We start from the raw sequence: 19,699 nt of genomic DNA, 5'->3' as shown, positions 1-19,699 counted from the left end.
CACCAAGAAGGCCCTCTTCCTGGCCGCCACCCCTCTCACATCTCTTAGTGGCGGTACAGTCAAAAGGGCCCTCCCAGATGATCCAAGAGCACGGGCAGGATTGTAGGGAAGGAGGCAGTCCCTCAAATACCCCGAGCCCGAACTTATCACCTGTTTTGTGACACTAGGAGCTGGCTGGCGGTTGGGTAAGGGGATATAGTTCCACTTATCATGAGTAAAGCCTCAGCCAACCCTCTGGTACTTCTTGGATTCGCACCAGCTGGCACAAACCTGGAAAGCCTGTGAAGGGTTGCCCATCCTGGGAGTGGTGGTTAGAATATGGCAGAGGAGGCCTCAATTGACCCTAACCCAGGTCTGATCCTCCCCCACACAAAGCCCCCCTTCCCTGTCTCCAAACTGCCCTCCTACCACCCTCCCCACACTACCCAGTGCAAACGTATCTGTGCCAGCTGGTGCAGGGTTAGAATTGGTGTTGGCCTTCATGCCAACCCCCTGAGTAGCCACAAACATGCCTTCTGTTTGCAGCTGAGCCAATTTAACTCCAGGTTAGAATTGTGCTGCAATTTAGCAAGGCAATCATTACATCCCATCACTGGTACAACAAATCAAAGGGAAGGCCCATGGCTAGATTTAAGAATGACTGAGACTGATTGATACGGCCTCCACTGCTCTAGAAGCAAGTCAACACATTTCTACAGGAAGCTCTGGAAAGCTTCTGGTTCTTAAAATTCTGTGATCTATTGAACTTTAAAGTTGAATATCAGCTACAAAGGGAGGAAGGTGTGTCTGATCAGGAGCAGGGTTTAATCCTCTCCTCTGAATTGTTTTTCCCATGAAAATAGTCTTACCCATTTCCTCTTTTTTCCTGCAGAGCAAACGATACAGCTGAAGGAGAATACTGATGGCAGATAGCACAATGACACTGCAGTTCTGGGGGTATGTCAGTTCTGAGTCCTCAAATCTCAGATAATCTCTCATGCTTTGAGCTGCCTTTAAGATTGCAGTTTGATCCATTATTATATAGGAAAGTGTCCTCTTCTGTGAATTTCCCATGTATCTCTTGCTTTGGGGTGGGGGGGGGGAAACCCTTAATCTTATTTCTATGCAGATTTTTTAAAGCAATATTTATTTAGCTTGGCTTCTTGTTAAGTGTGGTCTTTCAGCTCTTCCCTGGGTTGTTCCTGACTTTAAAAAGAGAGATGCCCCTTTGGACTAGATTTGGATTGATTAATTCTATATATAAGCATGAGAAAGTTTTTCATCAAGGAAAAATGCTCTTGCTGGCCCAATTCCAAATCAGAGATAGATGTGACTAGAGGAAGAGCCTGCCAGTACTAGAGTGCTACAGCAACCAATGCCATTTCTATAGTGGTGGTCAGTGGCGTAGCTAGAGGGGTGCAAAGCACTAAGTTTCGCAGGGAGCCCCACAGCATCTGCAAGACATTTCAGAGAGACTCCAATCATTAACTGTAGTCCGAGTTGAAACTTTACCAAAAGGGCAAAGGGCTGGGAAGCAGGAGAATCCTTTGTCTTCCAGAGAAGGGTAAATAAGTAAATCAACGAATGACTCCTTCGGCTTCAGGAGCAAACACAAACAGTGAGTAAAACAGTGATGGAAAATTTCAGGAAGAGTTACATGAATACAAGGGGCTGCAAGAGGGAGTGCTGAGTCTGTCAGGCTGGTAAGTGTCAGGATCGACTGATTTTAGGTATCCTTCTTGGAAGACCTCAGCAGAACCCCAGGGACCTGGGATATGGAGATGATATTAGTTTACCAAGAAAAAAACAAAAGATAACCTATAATCCCTCTTAAAATAGTTAATGACATATTTACTAGTAATAAGCAACTGTGTAAAATCAACATGTTAAGAATGTGCTGCATGGACCTTTTGAATGTATAAAAAGCTGTTGAAAGAAATGGGAGGCATGCAAGCTTTTTAGGCACCCGCCAACGTGCATCCTTGTATTGCAATATAAGATTTTTTAAAACCCAGTGCAGGGATTTTTGCTTATTTCTACCCTGCACATGCCTGATCTCATCTGATCTTGGAAGCTAAGCAGGGTCAGGCCTGGTTGGTACTTGGATGGGAGACCGCCTGGGAATACCGGGTGCTGTAGGCTTATGCCATGATCTCGGAAGCTAAGCAGGGTCAGGCCTGGTTAGTACTTGGATGGGAGGCCGCCTGGGAATACCGGGTGCTGTAGGCTTCTACCATGATCTCGGAAGCTAAGCAGGGTCAGGCCTGGTTAGTACTTGGATGGGAGACCGCCTGGGAATTCTGGGTGCTGTAGGCTTATACCATGATCTTGGAAGCTAAGCAGGGTCAGGCCTGGTTAGTACTTGGATGGGAGACCGCCTGGGAATACCGGGTGCTGTAGGCTTATACCATGATCTGGGAAGCTAAGCAGGGTCAGGCCTGGTTAGTACTTGGATGGGAGACCGCCTGGGAATACCGGGTGCTGTAGGCTTATACCATGATCTGGGAAGCTAAGCAGGGTCAGGCCTGGTTAGTACTTGGATGGGAGACCGCCTGGGAATACCGGGTGCTGTAGGCTTATACCATGATCTGGGAAGCTAAGCAGGGTCAGGTCTGGTTAGTACTTGGATGGGAGACCGCCTGGGAATACCGGGTGCTGTAGGCTTATACCATGATCTGGGAAGCTAAGCAGGGTCAGGCCTGGTTAGTACTTGGATGGGAGACCGCCTGGGAATTCTGGGTGCTGTAGGCTTATACCATAGTCTTTTGAGACTGAAGGTTGCCAACCATTTTCCGCACATCGGGCAGAATCCTCCGCCTTCTAACAGCCCAGTCCTGAGCTGCCTGGTGCCCAGAGTTGCAACACCACCAAAATGGCTGCTGCAGCATCCTATGCAGGCCAGGCAGCTACCTGTGTCTCCTCAGGGGAAGGGGACATCCATCCCCTTCCCTGGGTAAGGGCACAGGCCCTGCAACGGGGTTACTCAGGTCTCTGCTGGCTATTTTGCCCCAACAAACCTCTCCACCACCCAGAGCTCTTCCCCTGCTCCAGGTGATATGTGGCTGGCTTCTGGCAGGTACTGGGCTTAATGTGGACTGGGGCTGAGCCAGCACCAGCGCTGATCTGGCGCTATTGTGGGTGTGCCTTACGGCACATTTGCGACACTTAGCTCTGGTGTATGGCTGGCACTAGGAGCTCAGGACTGGTCTCAAAGTCCCTACAACTCCTCCTACAACAGCCCTAAAACTCTTCTGTCAGATACCTCTCACAGAACTACAGATTCTTACAGCACAATCCTACACGTGCCTACTCAGAAGTCACTCCCTTTATGTTCAATGGATCTTACTCCCATGAAACTCTGCATAGAATTGCAGCCATAGACGATCTTGGAGACGAGGTATGACTATCAAACCAATCTAAGTCTCTGGTACAGACACGAAACATTCCATCTAGAATACGTAAGATAGGAAAAGATTTGGCTTGGCCTCTGTAGAAACTGTAGCTGCCAGAGTCTGCGGAGTACAGTTTGCCCAGTGATGTTGCCTCTGTTGTGTACTAACAAGGCTGTAATGGTCCCAGTCACTGCAGAGTTAATGAGTCTCAGACAAGGCTATGCAGCACAATGGTCTTTAAGGGAAAAAAGGAAGACTCGTAACACCTGCGCTTGCACCAGTCTGCCATTTTTCAGGTTTGCAGTGGTTCTTCGGGGAATCAAAATGGCAGATTTATGCTGCGATGTCATCTGGAGGGATATGTGCCCTCCGGCAGCACTTTTATCAAATGCTCCCTCCCCCAACATACTTAGTAATGATTAAACAGAAGAACGCCACACTTCTGAACAAGGGAAAAAAAGATTTTGCTGTAATAAAAAAGTTTGCAGCTGTTCCTCGCAGCTGTAAGAAATTGAGTTCTACTCAGAAAAGACCCAACACAGGGGAGGCTGGTCAATATCAGTGTTTTAACCTTCTGCCGCATACTTCAGTACTAGCCCAAAGAGAGACTGGGGCTCTCCAAGTCTCCGGCAAAGTGCCATTCCCATGCCTGCTTTCTGAATTCCATTCAGTGGGAGATGCTGGGACTTGGAGCCGAGATCTTCTACGTACATTCTGTACATGATAGAAAATGATAATAAACTCTCCCCACTTCCTACAACACATCTTCTTTCACCTCCCCGATAGTTGGCCATCCTAACAAACTGTTTCAGTAGAGTCTTAAGCATGTGAACCTTGTCGTGGGAAACTGTGCGCCCAGCAAATTTCCTTCATAAGATATGGTATTCCCCGAGCCCCTCAAGTCTCTCTCCAGACTCGCAATTTCCTCAGCGCAGGCAGAACAGTCTGATTTATTTCACTCTCCTTATTTATGTGTTCATTACCACAGCCCCTAAAAGATCAAGTTCTCCTGGAACTACAGTCATAAACAACAGTACTTCCTGAGAGAACGGACTTGGCAACAGAACATGCCACATCACATGATCATGGGGAAGGGTAGGGAGGGACCCCTTTGACCAGGGAACTGGGGAGACCCCATCATATTGCAAAGAAAAGAAAACCTTGTCAGCTGAGGAAACAGAGAGTGACTCGGAATCAACCCCATTGTAGAACCCATCCTAATTACATGCTGTGGAACAGTGTTGTTGGAGAGGGAAGTATTATGGGAACTATGGCTTTTCTAACCTTCTGCCCAGCTTGTGTTCCACTGAACTAAACACAGTCCTGTCCTGTGGCCTGACAGGTGCTTGACAGTCATCCTATTTTTGCAGTCATGGGCAGGCAGCAAAAGCAGGATGTTTATCAGGGCCATAATAATGAGAACCAGGATGTTGTAGTGGTTTGGGAGTCGGACTTAGACTTGAAGGACCCAGCTGGAATCCCTGCCCAGCCACGGAGGTTCCTGGGTGATCTTGGGCCAGTTGCTCTCAGCCTCACCTCCTTCACGGGGCTGTTGTGAGGATAAAAGGAGGAACTACGTACGTTGCTCTCAGCTCCTTGGAGGAAGAGTGCTATAAAAAGGTGAAGATAATAAAAATAGACTGTTGCCCAAATCCTAACCAACTTTCTGGCATAGCTGTGCCAGTGGGACACGTGGGTCATCCTGCAGTTGGGTGGCACTCACAGAGCCCTCCTCAAAGTAAGGAAATGTTTGATCCCTTACATTGGAGCTACGCTGCCCTTATGTCGGTGCTGTAAAGTGGGTTAGGGCCAACTTAATGGGTCACAAGTTGGGCACAGTACACAATATTTTCGACTCTCTTTTCTCTTTTACAGAATACTTTTGAAATAGTATTTCACTGAGCTGAGGAGTGTCACCGAGGGAGAGAGATACACTACACACACTCGCAACAAATATAATTCTACAGCCTGACAAAGAAGCTTGCATTTTTCTTCACTGGAAGGTTCAGTAATTCCACAATCGCCAGGCAGTCCAGTAACTTGTGTTTCAGCACAGAGACAAACTTTAAGAGACATAAAAGAAAATCGAATGAGGATCTGGTTGTGAAATCTGAGCACGTTTTTAGTTCTGTTGCATAGTATAAGTTGTGCCAAGACTGCCGTTAATCAACACTTTGTCCCCCTGTTTAACAATTCCCTGCCAAAATGCACAAGAAGATACTGGCTCGGGTAATAAATCACCTATTCACTCAGCCCTGTATGATGAAGTTCTTTGATGTCTCTTACTGGTAGGGTTGTCAGCATCGCTAGGCTGCCGCAGACTGTGGGGCAAAGCCTTGCACTGAGTCCCAATGATATCTTCTCCTATCTCCTGATCAGTGGTGCATATGCCCTATGGCAGGCAGAGCATGTGCCCTGGGCGCCACTTAAAGGGCGGGGCCACTTTCTATTAAAGTCAAACTAGTGGAGGCTCTCATTGAGCCTCAAGAGGAGGAGGAAGGGGGCAACAGCTGGATTGTGAGGCCACTGAAACACATGGAGGCAATATGGAGAAGGGCACTGGCTTGCAAGGATTGCAAGGCATCCACCAACAGGAGAGGAGAACCCAGAAGTGACATTCTTGGGAGAGGCGAACCTGGAAGTGACATTGATGTCACATGACATCATGATGTCATGATGCCACCGCCCCACATGCCATGGCCTTTAGCTATGCTGCCTCCCCAGTGGTGAACCAGGCTCTACCATTGACACTGGTACTGAGAGTTCAAGGGTCAGAGTGGCCAGGTGACCCTCCAGTTACAGTGTGACTCCTTGGACAGCACTTGACATGGCTGACCTTTGATGCCATTGCTGGTTGTCAGGGCCTTCTCTTTCTTTAAAAGTCACACTGAAGGTAGAATGTCACCAAATGCGGTTTTCTTTTTTTAAACATTTCTACTGCTGCATTGATGGGACAAGCCACACCAGGTGAGAACTTCCTTTACGCCAGTACAACAGGAGGGGGCATGGATATGTGAGGACTGCAACTCGCCTCACTACCCTCTTTTCTTTGCCCACTGCTGGGCTGAGGGCGTTTGACCATGCATCTAGTGCAATTCTTTTAGTGCCTTTTAGAATTCTTTGAAAAGGTCAACAGGCATGTGAATGTGGGAGAACCTGTGGACGTTATATATCTGGACTTTCAGAAGGCGTTCGACACGGTCCCTCACCAAAGGCTACTAAAAAACTCCACAGTCAGGGAATTAGAGGACAGGTCCTCTCCTGGATTGAGACCTGGTTGAAGACCAGGAAACAGAGTGGGTGTCAATGGGCAATTTTCACAATGGAGAGAGGTGAAAAGTGGTGTGCCCCAAGGATCTGTCCTGGGACCAGTGCTCTTCAACCTCTTCATAAATGACCTGGAGACAGGGGTGAGCAGTGAGGCGGCAAAGTTTGCAGATGACACCAAATTTTTCCGAGTGGTGAAGACCAGATGTGATTGTGAGGAGCTCCAGAAGGATTTCTCCAAACTGGTAGAATGGGCAGCAAAATGGCAGATGCGTTTCAATGTAAGTAAGTGTAAAGTCATGCACATTGGGGCAAAAAATCAAAACTTCACATATAGGCTAATGGGTTCTGAGCTGTCTGTGACAGATCAGGAGAGAGATCTTGGGGTGGTGGCGGACAGGTCGATGAAAGTGTTGGCCCAATGTGCGTCAGCAGTAAAGAAGGCCAATTCTATGCTTGGGATCATTAGGAAAGGTATTGAGAACAAAACGGCTAATATTATAATGCCGTTGTACAAATCGATGGTCAGGCCACACCTGGAGTATTGCGTCCAGTTCTGGTTGCCGCATCTCAAAAAAGACATAGTAGAAATGGAAAAGGTGCAAAAGAGAGAGACTAAGATGATTACAGGGCTGGGGCACCTTCCTTATGAGGAAAGGCTACGGCGCTTGGGCCTCTTCAGCCTAGAAAAGAGACGCCTGAGGGGGGACATGATTGAGACATACAAAATTATGCAGGGGAAGGATAAAGTGGATAGAGAGATGCTCTTTACACTCTCACATAACACCAGAACCAGGGGACATCCACTAAAATTGAGTGTTGGGAGGGTTAGGACAGACAAAAGAAAATATTTCTTTACTCAGCGTGTGGTCAGTCTGTGAAACTCCTTGCCGCAGGATGTGGTGATGGCATCCGGCCTGGATGCCTTTAAAAGGGGATTGGACAAGTTTCTGGAGGAAAAATCCATTACGGGTTACAAGCCATGATGTGTATGTGCAACCTCCTGATTTTAGAAATGGGCTATGTCAGAAGGCCAGGTGCAAGGGAGGGCACCAGGATGAGGTCTTTTATTATCAGGTGTGTGCTCTCTGGGCATTTGGTGGGCCGCTGTGAGATATGGGAAGCTGGACTAGATGGGCCTATGGCCTGATCCAGTGGGGCTGTTCTTATGTTCTTAATGATGCAGCCCCGTCCCATGTGCTGACAATATTGGGAGCCTTATTCTGTACTTGGACAACTCTATGTCACTCTTTTGTTTCCAGTCTTGCCCAGTTTGTGATCTACTTGCCAAAGGACCAGAATCCCATGTGGTTTTTCTACATCAATATTCACACCATTGTGCTGAGTCTGAGGTCCACACAAAGACCCCAACTTCTCCCAAAGCTATATTCTAGCAGTAAAGAACATGATGAGAAGGGACTGCTCTCTCTGATAAGAAAATAGCACCAGAAATGGATATGGAAGAAAATACTGTATAACAAAAATAGGAGATGACTTTAAAAAAATCATGTTTCCTCTTAGGAAGTAGCCAAAGCCAGCAATCCAGTTTTGTAGGGTCTCAGGTTTAAAGTCAATGGGGGTGAGAAATCTGGGCCTGATATTTGGGTACCCCAGACTACAAAGGGATGGATGAGGAGATGGAAATGAAAGACAGCTGGGTTGACGTTTCAGATCGCTCCTGCCCATCAAAAAGCCAGCAGCCAGAACCTGAATACTGTACTGCCATTGTTAGTAACTGGTCTTCCTCGGAAGGTTGCATTCCGGTTCTGAAATCACCTGTATTCCCACAAGAAACAGGGAGGAAGCTGTCAAGGTTGGGGGGGGGGGAGTAAAGGAGCCATTTTTAGTTTACATATCTGTAAAGATGTGAAAGGGAAAGATAGTTGCTGCCTAGAAAGGGAAAAAAGAGAGCATGTTTTCTACTTATCTGAGAAAAGGAAGTGAATGAATAAACCGCACTGCATGCATGGATGGTTAAGAGCATCAGCCCAGCAGTAATTGGCTCCACAGAGTGTATTCTGATTAGCTGGTTTTGGCTGCAGCTGCTTTATCAGATCCGTGCTGAGTTCGAATTTGGCTGCAGGGGGTGGGGAGAGGAGATCATTCTAGCTACACAGCAGAATGTCTAAGGCCGGACTTCTGGTCCCCTGTGAAGAAACAGCAAACACAGGTTTGGAAAGATATGAGGTTCCCAGCTGCGGTTTTCCAGCCTCTCACTTTATATTCCTGAGATCTTGTCCAGAGCCAGGAGAAAGTGAAAAGAATTCTTGGTGGACTTAGAGAACTTATTACATTTCCATGGGATTGTGGTAAAAAAAACATTACCTGTTTTTCACCTAGTTTCTAGCATATTTTTAGATATTAGATATTTCTAGCACCTCAGGCATTGGTGATACCTCAGCATCTTGAAGAGGCTGTTGAGTAACCCACAGGCCGTACCCAACCTATGTTGGGTGAGCATCTCCTTCTTCCTGGACAGTCTAGTAAACAAAGAGTCTGACTCTGAGCCAGATCATTGGATTACAAGGCCCACCTCATTTCCAGGAGCAAGAAATTCCAGTTGCTTGCATGCCACACTGAGGCTCCCTGCAAAACTTAGTGCTTTGCACCCCCTCTAGCTACACTACTGCCTGCCTCTCCCTCTGTTGGTGCCAGATGAAAAAGCATGTAAAAGCATTTCCCACCAGTAGCTCCAGTTAAACCTGTGTTAAAGCAGTGCATGAATGAACCTGAGGTTCCTACCATTGTTATTTACGAGTAGGATTCATAGTGATTAGCCAGGAAAAAAATATTCAGGTCATGGTGGGGACTTGTTGGAAAGCTCAGTGCAGTGGTTTGATCCTGCCAGACTCTTTCTATGCTCTTGTCTGAACATTTTTGCCTATTTGTCTGGGGTAATATCCTCAGTTCCTGCAGAAGAATCCATGCCGAAGTTGCTGATTTATAACTATCCTGAAATAATGCATACCTTCACCCTGGGACCCCGATGATGTACACAGACCCAAGTGTGGGGGTTGATATTTATACCAGGAGGTTGGGTGGTGGGGGAGTGGATTCTGGAAATATTTGCTGATGCTCCAAAATACCTACATTTACATCAAAGAGCTTTGTGGCACCTTAAAGACTATATATATATATATATATATATATATATATATATATATATATATATATATATATATATATACACACACACATATCTTTCAGGATGAGCTTTTGCAGACAAAGGTCTACATCATTCGATTCTTCTCGGTGAAAGCTCCTGCCACAATAAATTTGGTCCTCTTTAAAATGCCACTAAACCCTCTTGCTGTTTTTGCTATAGTATAACAGTGGGACTCTCCAGGCATTTCTTTTACATGCCCTTGTAAAGACAAAGGGCAGATTTTGTGGTTAATCTTTCAACAGTTCTTTCTGGGGAGGAGTGGTGAGAGAGCTCACTTGTGTGCAGGTCCTATTTCAATGCATTGCGCACATATTAATTTTCAAATAAGTGAATATATCAATATGCATCAATGGAATGTGACACTGTAGACTGGGGCCATCAGGTCTTCTAAAAACCAGCACTGCCTCAGTTCTGCTAGGTGTTGGCTCCCCCTTTCCTCAACATATTCAGTTTGGAAGTCTACCTGATGTTAGTGTTTGCAAGCTTCCCCCCCCTTTACCTTCCAATCTATCAATGTCTCTTTCCTTTCTTTTTTTTTCTTTTCTTTCCAATGTTCTTTCCTTCGCTTTTTTAACATGAGCATTGTCATGAATATGTACAGTTTAGGCCTAGTAACATGTAAAGCCTGAACCAAGCTAACCCAGTAACACAGAAGGGGCTTGCAAGGGGCTTGCAGTCCTAGCTGCTAAGAATTTACAACTCAATGGAAGGTGATAATGTAGCACCTAGGCAGCCAGAAAGACGCCCATCAAGGATGGAATGCAGCTGTAGATCTCCAGGGGGGAGGGAAGAGCTGAGAGGGCGAGCATCCAGCCCCACTTCTGGAGGACAGGGTCTTTTGGTCTTTGTCTCTTGGTGAGATAGGTGGTGGGTGTACATCCTACCCCGCCAGGACCATGTGGCCTTTTAGGTAACTGGCCTGAGGATCTACAAAAGAAGCTGACCCAGGTGAGAGTCAGAGAATAAGAGAGTTAGCCAGTTAGCTTTGTTGTTTTATGCTGATATGTTGTTGTTATAATAGAGTTAGCCAGAATAACTAATATTGTTGCTATAATAGAGTTAGCCAGTTAGCTTTGTTGTTTTTATGCCTCTAGCATTTGCTGCCTTTTGTAACTTTTTGTAACCCTATGTACTTAATAAAGTAAAAACCCTTTTACCATGTTGGTTCATTGTCTGTTGGGGACAAAGGTTCAGAATCCTGCCTAGCTGTTCAGCAAGCTACCAAATCCTCATCGAGGACTAGTAACTTGAGGACTGAGACTTTTAAGTAAAGAAAGTGCTCAGTGCCTACAAGGGATATAGTTAAGCCTAGAGGGTCTCAGTATCCCTGGACTGAGACACTGGCTCTTACAGGGTGGTGGCAGTACTACCGAACAGGGATCTTTGAGGGCTCTAGGGTTCAGAACCAACAACTCTGAGCACCCCAAAACCCTGGGAGTGAGACTAAGTATACGACAAGCATATGAAGTTGTCTTATTATTCCCAAAAGTACCAGTAGGGTTCGTGTCAACTGGTGCGACAGCTTATTGTATCACCCCCATGATGGACCTCCGCCCATACCAGGCCATACAGAATAAATTACGTTTTTTTACCATTGACAAGTCACACCACAATGCAAGCTGGGGGTCCCATCCCCCAACGGCCCAATAATAAATGACCCTTCCCCCAACCTCCTGCAACACACCTATAGACCATTTGTGGCACACCTGTGGACCACTCACTCACCTCCATTTTGCTCTAGCAGCCCAGAATGACTCCGAAGGGGAGGGGGAAGGGCTGCTTGCACTGTGCAGTGAGGCTCCCTGCAAAACCTAACGCTTTGCACCCCCTCTAGCGACGCCACTGCCGAGTGCTACTGGGAAAATCAATCAGGATGATCATGAAATGTGGCAAACCAACAAGCTGCCCTTTCTCCTGTCCTCATCCTGCCTTCCATTGCGCAAGCAGTGCAAGGCTAATGAACACAGCAGGCTTCTTTCCAAGCCCTTGGCTCCAGGAGCTGAGCTGGGTGTGCAGCATGTCTGCGCCAGTCAGTGCAGCGACAGCACCCTCCCAGCGCATGTGAGTGTCTGTGGCAGGATGCTTCTTTCTCCTGTTACTGCCCCTCCCTCCCTTTGAAGACCGGCTCCAATTGGTCAGGCTCCGAACCACTGCTGAGCCGTAGGCCCCAGCCTCTTGCCAATCAGCTGGTTCACTGTGCTGGGATCTTGTTTCATAAACTTAGCCTCAGGTTTTTTTGGTGTGTGTTTAAATATATGTAAAAAAAAGCATTTGGGGGAAACTTGAGCATCCCGAGTGCAGCCTGCATTCTCCGCTCCCATCCATCATGCTGCAAAGCCTGCTGCTCCTGCCTTTCACTCTCCTCTGCCTTGGGACTCAGCTCAGGCCAGGCAGGGGCTGTCAGCTGCCATCAGACTGGAGACCCCTGAGCGAGAGCTGCAGGGCTGAGCTGGCAGAAATCATTGTGTACGCCAAAGTGCTGGCCCTGCACCAGGATATGTACAGCATGTACAACTACCTGCCCTGGCAGTATGAAGGCACGGAGGCGGGACTCTTCTACTCTGCTGAGATTGAGATGCTGTGTGACCAGGCTTGGGGGAGCATGCTGGAGGTTCCTGCAGGGTCCAGGCTGAACCTGACGGGGCTGGGGTATTTCTCCTGCCACTCGCACACAGTCGTACAGGATTACTCCTACTTCTTCTTCCTCAGGTGAGTAAACCTCACAAACTCACCAATACCTAACCAAAATAATCTTTTGAAAAGAGGATGGGGCTTTCCCCCCCCCTCCGCACAAGATGCTGCTTGTAGTTTTCTGTCACATGGGTTTAATATTAATGTTTCCTAGCTTTTATGTAGTGCCGCAGAGCGTTCAAAGCACTTCACGCATGTTATCTCGGCATTCCTTACAACAACCCTGAAAAGCGGGCCAGTTTTATTGGAGATGCAAGGTTGCACCAAATGTAGAAAGGGGGGATGGCTTCCCTAAGGCTAGATAGTGACTAACCTAAAGACCACTCACTCCTGGGGGCTGGGGATAAGAATAGGCCCTCAGTTTGGCTGTACTTGTTGTAAGAGGCGACTAAACAGCCACCGGGTAGATGGGACTCATTAGCCTGGGAAGGCAGCTCATCTGAGAGAAGGAAAACTCTGATCCCAAACCTCCACTGCCCTGTGGCTACATCCAGTTATGGAAAAGGCTTCAGGAGTCAACCTTGAGGCAAAACCTGGAGCCGAGTCCCTGAGGCAGTTCATGGCTGAACACAGTCACGTTCTGGCAACTTCTGCAACGCTGCTGGAACCAACCGTATTGGCTTCTGCCTTTCCATTGGACCATTTCAGCGACGTGGAGAGGAGGGATTTGCTGCATGGGTAACAGTCTATCCCCCATATCTACTTTTCCCAGGCTTCGCGCAGTAGAGAGGACACTCTGTTCCAGAACCACCATTCAGAGCACGATACCATAGTCTTCCAAGACTGAAGGATGCCAAAAGACCACTGCTCTTGGTGTGGTTCCTCCACAGAAGTGCAGGACTTCCAGTTTGATTTACAGGGACCACACGAATGATGGAGCTCCTTCATTAGCACAGTCCCTTTCAATCATACAGTTGGGATGTGCCCACAAGATCATCTAGTCCAACCCACTGCCTATTGCAGGAAATCCTTCTAGTGCATCTCCAGCACTGACTGTCAAGCCTCTGCTTGAAGATTGTCAAGCAGCAATCTGTTCCACTGCTGAACCATCATGACCATCAAGAACTTCTTCTTGATGTCCCACTGGAATTTCCTTTCTAGCAGTTTGTACCCAAATCAAACTGGAGGTAGAGTACCGTCACACCTTGGCTTCCGTGGGGGTTCTGTTCCTGGAACTCTTGTGGATGCCAAATCCTTCAGATAAACAAATCCATGGGTCAGGGCTCACCAGCCCTCCAAATGTGACCAGATAATTCAATTCAACCTCAGAATTGAACAGGATCCAGGTTCCAGGGATTTACCAGTGGTAAATTCTGGAGCAAGCTGGTGTTCAGCGCATGTGCTTTCTAACCAAGCAGTTTCAGCTGTGGTGATCAGGTGCAAAGCACAGGGTTCATGTCGCTTAGCTTGCTGATGTTACAGGAACATGATGCACAGTAGCTTCTGTGTATCAAGAAAGCCTTTCCCTGTAACAGTGTCTTCAAAGACAGAACTTTACTTCCATGCAGCTTGAGGCTTAAGATCCTCTCCCCCTCACCACAACCACACTTTAGAGCAGGGATATGAACTCTTGCTTTCTGTTGCAGCCTATCCATCCTTCTATATCTATATTGTACTGGTTTTGAGAGTCAAAACTAGACTTCATAGTGGTAGACCAACATAAACATAACCATTTAACATAAGCCCTGCTGGATCAGACCATAGGCCCATCTAGTCCAGCTTCCTGTATCTCACAGTGGCCCACCAGATGCTTCAGGGAGCACACTGTTTATTTATTTATAGAATTTATATCCCGCCTTTCTATTCCCAACAAAGGGCACTCAAGGCAGCTGACAAATAAAACATACATAGATACACATACACAATAAAACAAGACAACAAAATACCTGTATCCTGTTGCCACTGCCTTGCATCTGGCAGACATCTGCAGACAACCTACTTCTCATGGCTTCATCCATCAATTTGCCCAATCCCCTTTGAGAGGTATCTAGGTCAGACACCATCACCACATCCTGTGGCAAGGAGTTCCACAGATTAATGGCATGCTAGGCTAAGAAATATTTTCTTTTGTCTGTTCTCCCAACACTCAATTTTAGTGGATGTCCCCTGGTTCTGGTGTTATACAAGAGGGAAACAGAAAGGAAAAAGAACATGCCTCTATCCACTCATTCAATCATTGTCATTTTTTGTTGTTGTTGTTGCTGCAAAGAAATCATGCTTCCCCTTGTGGCACACATGCATGCCTGACATATCATTTATAAAGTGGAGGCCGAGAGGAGATCAGAGTGTTTGGGGGGGAGAGACTATGGAAAAGCATGTGGGGATGGGGTGGGGCAGACGTTATACATGAATGGAATGGACCCAAGTTAAAGGGTCAGTAGCCTTGCTGCTGTCACATCTAGTTTTGGTCTCAGAACATCTTGGTTTTCTTATTGTCAAATTCTTGACCGCAAAGGCAGTTTGGCAATAGAACAGCCAAGGGAGGTGGTTGACTTTCCCTCACCAGAAGTTTTCAAGCAGGCACCTGCTGGAGATGCTCTAGGACAGGGGCAGACAATCGAAGGAAACTTTCAGTTTTGCTATGGACACAAGAAATTCTGCATTCATTCTTCCTATGTGTTATGCCTGTGGTTCCCAAACTTTTTTGACTTGCGGCTCCCTTGACCTACTAGGCCATTGGCCGCAACTCCCTGTTAGGGCTACAATCCTGTACAATAGGATTGTACAATAGGGTGGTGGGTTTTTTGCAAGGATTCCACAGCTCCCCTGGCTGGTTTCCATGGCTCCCCAGAGAGCTAATTTTTCAAGAGCACCTACATATGAGAGCTGGTGTAGCATAGTGCCTAAGGCTGCAACCCTGTGCATTCTTGCATGGGAGCAGCGACACAGCTAGAGGGGGAGCAAAGCACTAAGTTTTGCAGGGAGCCTCACTGTAGTGTGCAATGGGCCCCTCCCCTTTAGAGCCATTCCAGGCAAGGGGGAGAAAAATGGAGGCATACATAGCAGTGAGGCTCCCTGCAGAACTTAGTTTAAGTTAGAGGCTCCCTGCTTTGCACCCCCTCTGGCTACACCTCTGCACCGGAGTAAGTCTCACTGAACTCAGTGGAACTGGCTTCTTAGATGTGCATAGGATTGTGCTGCTAGGCAAGTCACTCCCTTTTAGCCTCAGGGGCTCCCCCCCCCCCCGCACTGTAATATGGTTGTTTTGAGGATTAGGGAGCCAGGATGGTGTCGTGGTTTGGGAGTTGGACTTGGGTGTGGAAGAACCATGTTCAAACCCCACTTAGCCATGAAGCGTGATCTTGGGTCAGCTACAGTCTTGCCAACCTCACAGGGATTTTGTGAGGACAGAAGGAGAAAAAAAACTATGCACCCCACCCTGACCTCCTTGGAGGAATGGGGACATAAAAATGTTAAGAGTAAATAAAAATAATGACTATATAACATGATACAAATGAAGCAAGGTGCACATTCAAAAGCACTACACAAATAGGAAATGATGATGATTTCTGGTCAACTCACTGTTAGGGGTAACTATTGTAATAGAACAAATTCAGCGCATACCAAAGGCACACATACCTTCACTTTTAAAAACAGATGTTGTTTGATGTCCTGATAGCATTGCTGCAGTTATAAAAAGCTATAAATAGTTACCACAGCAAAAGCTCTTCTGGTACTCTGCTTTTAATTATTTATTGGGCATGTTTTAAACTAGGGGTGGGCAAACTTCCAACTTTAGAGATCCTGACCTTACAAAACTGTGTAGGAGAGAGAATTTCAGCAGGTACAGCTTTTCATGTGTGAGATGACAAGCTGCATCTGCTGAAATTCCCTCTTCCATGCAATTATTAAAGGTCCAAGATACCTAAAGTTGAAAGTTTGCCCACCCCTGTTTTAAACCCACCTTTTGAATGCAGGATACTCTATGAAGTAGAAGTATAACACAGGCCTACACGCATTATGCTGTCTTAAAAGTTAGACCTATTCTTGGGTATATTTGTGGTGCTGAATCAAAAAATTGCATCGGTTTTGCCTGATTGGCTCTAGTTTTGGGGATATGGCATAGCCACTTTATATGCCAATTCAAGCAGCTTCCTCATAAGGAAGCTGCTTGAATCAGCATACAAGGTGACTATGCCTTACCCCCAAAACTAGAGCCAACTGGGCTAAAACTGATGCCATTTTTTAAAATTCGGCACCAAAATATCCTGAATTTGTTCAAACATTCTTGGCAACTGAAATTTTTTTGTAGGCCTACACAACGTAATACCAGTTCAGTCAAATTGAACATTGCAAAATCGCACATAAAACTGAATAACACCCATCAACTCTGAAGGCCTGAATAAATGAGGAAAAGGGGCCAAGATTCCAATTCTGGCACAGTTCTTCTGAAGACAGTTGATGGCACTCAGAGAAAGCACTCACTGCAGTGGCCACCAGCCTAAGTGATGCTGGGAATAGCCTCTAAGAGCTTGATTTTAGTTTTCACTCTCATGGTGATTTTCTGACACAATGCTTGTCCTCAGGAAGGCTGATGGGATCAGAGGATGCTCTATTGGAATGGATGGACTGTGCTATAAATGCCTTAACTATTATGCCGTATATCCTTTCTTCAGAATGGATGAGAACTACAACCTCCTTCCACATGGAGTCAATTTCCAGGATGCAATATTTCCAGATATTCAAGAAAACAGACGGATGTTTTCAAGCCTCTTCCAGTTCTCCAACTGCACTCAAGGGCAAAATGCGATCACCTTCTCCAGCGACTGGGAGATACAAGAGGACAACAGGGTAAGTGTTTTGTTTTATCTGTTCTCCCAGAGGGTAGTCAGCCAATAGAGCATATGGTCAATAGAGCCACCTTGGTTCTTAGTCATGGGTCTGAAAGGGGCATCTTCTTATTAATAAACTGTAGCAGTGACTCTTTGTCTTCATCTACAAAAAAGCCACATCTGGAGTAGAGTTCTGGTTACCACATCTCAAAAAGGACATAGTGGAACTGGAGAAGGTGAAGAAGAGAGTGACCAAATGATTACTGTACTGGGGCACCTCCCTTATGAGGAAAGGCTACAGCGTTTGGGGCTCTTCAGTCTAGAAAAAAGGTGCCTGAGGGGGGGACATAATTGAGATGAACAAAATTATGCAAGGGATGGATAGAGTGGATAGGGATATTCTTTTCCCTCTTACACACCAGAACCAGGGGACATCCACTAAAATTGAGTGCCGGGAGAGTTAGAGCACACAAAAGAAAATATTTCTTGACCCAGGCTGTAATTTGTGGAACTCTTTGCCACAGGATGTGATGATAGTGTCTGACCTAGATGCCTTTAAAAGGAGATTGGACAGATTTCTAGAAGAAAAGTCCATTACAGGCTTCAGGCCATGACAGGGATAGTGCAATCTTCTGGTTCTGGAAGTAGGCTACCTCAGAATGCCAGGTGCAAGGGGGAGGCACCAGGATGCAGGTCTCTTGTTGGCTGGTGTGCTCACTGAGGCATCTGGTGGGCCACTGTGAGATCCAGGAAGGTGCACTAGATGGGCCTTGGCCTGATCCACTGGGTCTCTTCTTATGTTGTGTTCTTCAGATGCCTAGGGCAGAAACTTGAACAAAATGAATGGGAGAGCATCAAGCTTTCCTTCCAGAATTTTCCTTGCCTTCATTATAGCTGGCACCAGAAGCCGTTGCCTGGAGGGTGCAGACATCTATCACATTTTTTAATCAGCTTGCTTCCAAACAGAGATACCAGTTGTGGGAGTGTCTACACATTCTGGTTTTAGCATATACATTTCTTCCTCAGGTAAAACCAGGTTTTAAAATGACTGCATGCTTGTGATTTTAGTGGAGGAAGAAAAACAGTGGTATGCTTTTTTAAAAGAAGAATAAAATGCACCTCCTTGAGGTACTTTTGTACATAAAGCATAGCAGGAAGACAGAGCCCTGCCCCAAGAAGCATACAGTTTCAAAAATCTAAATAGGATGTGTGAGGGGAGAAAGATAGTGTTGCTGATACAGTTACAATGAATCCTAGCCCAAAAAATCAAGCAATTCATATGTTATTGTTATTAGTCAGTCTGCCACCCTACAGAGCAATCACAGGAGCAAATTCTTCCATACGTACTTGGCTATTTAAGTTGGCTTGTGAAAAAAATAATACCCTAGTTTTGTGCGAAAATTTCTGTTGATGGTTGATCTCTGGCAGGAGAATTGGAGTAGGCTTCCTGAGAACAGTCCCACAGTTCAGTGGAGCTGAAAGCAGAAGATACAGAGCCATTCTTGAAATTCCAATTGCAGTCCAGGCTTGATAACGGTGCATTAGTTTCCTTGATCTTAGAAACATGGGATTCAACGCCAGATTCAGTCTTCCATAAACCATATTGGATGGTATTCAGAATTTCAGAAGTGGTGCCATAGGATCTTTCTGCAATTGTGCAGTGCATTGTGGGATTTTTTTAGGAAGCCCCCAAATGTATATATGAGGACAACATACCCATCAAAGATCAACCATAAACAGGAATTCTAATGCAAAACCATTGTCTGTTATACTTAGAGCAAGTGGCAGTGGTGTGTGGTTCACTCTGCTAGCCCATTATAGAAGTCACACAGTCAAAATACTCAGTTGTAACAACACTGGGAAATGTGTTACCAGTAAAGTTGCAGCTGTCCCACTTTCTGACCTCTTGCAGCTGTGAGCAGATTATAGAATAGAGGAACGGTTGCTTGGATTGATACTGAAATAATGGTTCTTGGGCACATATTTGACGTTCTTCAGAAAAGCACATTGTCCACCTCCATTCCTCATGGATGCAGGAGTTTACCTAAATCAAGAAATTTCTAAGAATCCTCATAGATCTTAGTGTTTGTATCAAGACTCGCTTATTTTAAAGTCACTTTTGCACAGATATTTAAAAAAATGGATTCAGTGCATGAACTACCTTGGAAAGTATCATTGTCTTAACACAGCAGTGTTATGTTTGTATATTGTAAGGGGAGAGTATAGGCCTGATGAAAGGAGGCAGGGGGACAAAATCCCCAGGGCCTGGGCTTCTAGGGTATTGGGCCATGACAAAACAAACTACACAAGTTGCATTTTTATTGGTTGGAGAGGAAAATAAGTACAGATGGGCCCTCTGAACCAGTGGAATTGACTCACTGTGGGCCCTGAACCCAAGATGGAGGGTCTCATCTGAACTCCTGGACATGACC

The 19,699-nt window shown here is 46.1% G+C and overlaps 1 protein-coding gene and 1 pseudogene across 1 annotated transcript in view; both read left to right on the top strand.

Annotated features, from left to right (window-relative positions):
* The first annotated feature begins 2,007 nt into the window (after nt 1-2,007).
* On the top strand, nt 2,008-2,121 carry LOC136658032 (5S ribosomal RNA; annotated as a pseudogene).
* Nucleotides 2,122-12,029: 9,908 nt separating this feature from the next.
* The window catches only part of CCDC3 (coiled-coil domain containing 3), a 36,000-nt gene continuing 28,330 nt past the window's right edge, over nt 12,030-19,699 (top strand). Inside the window, exons 1-2 of the mRNA XM_066634269.1 lie at nt 12,030-12,513; nt 17,112-17,286. Coding sequence (XP_066490366.1) covers nt 12,131-12,513; nt 17,112-17,286 — 558 coding nt within the window. The 5' untranslated portion in view covers nt 12,030-12,130. The remainder of the gene's footprint in view (nt 12,514-17,111; nt 17,287-19,699) is intronic.

Source organism: Tiliqua scincoides, chromosome 7 (genome assembly GCF_035046505.1).
Source record: "Tiliqua scincoides isolate rTilSci1 chromosome 7, rTilSci1.hap2, whole genome shotgun sequence".
Taxonomy (NCBI): domain Eukaryota; kingdom Metazoa; phylum Chordata; class Lepidosauria; order Squamata; family Scincidae; genus Tiliqua; species Tiliqua scincoides.
This window is presented reverse-complemented; position numbering and strand designations above follow the sequence as displayed.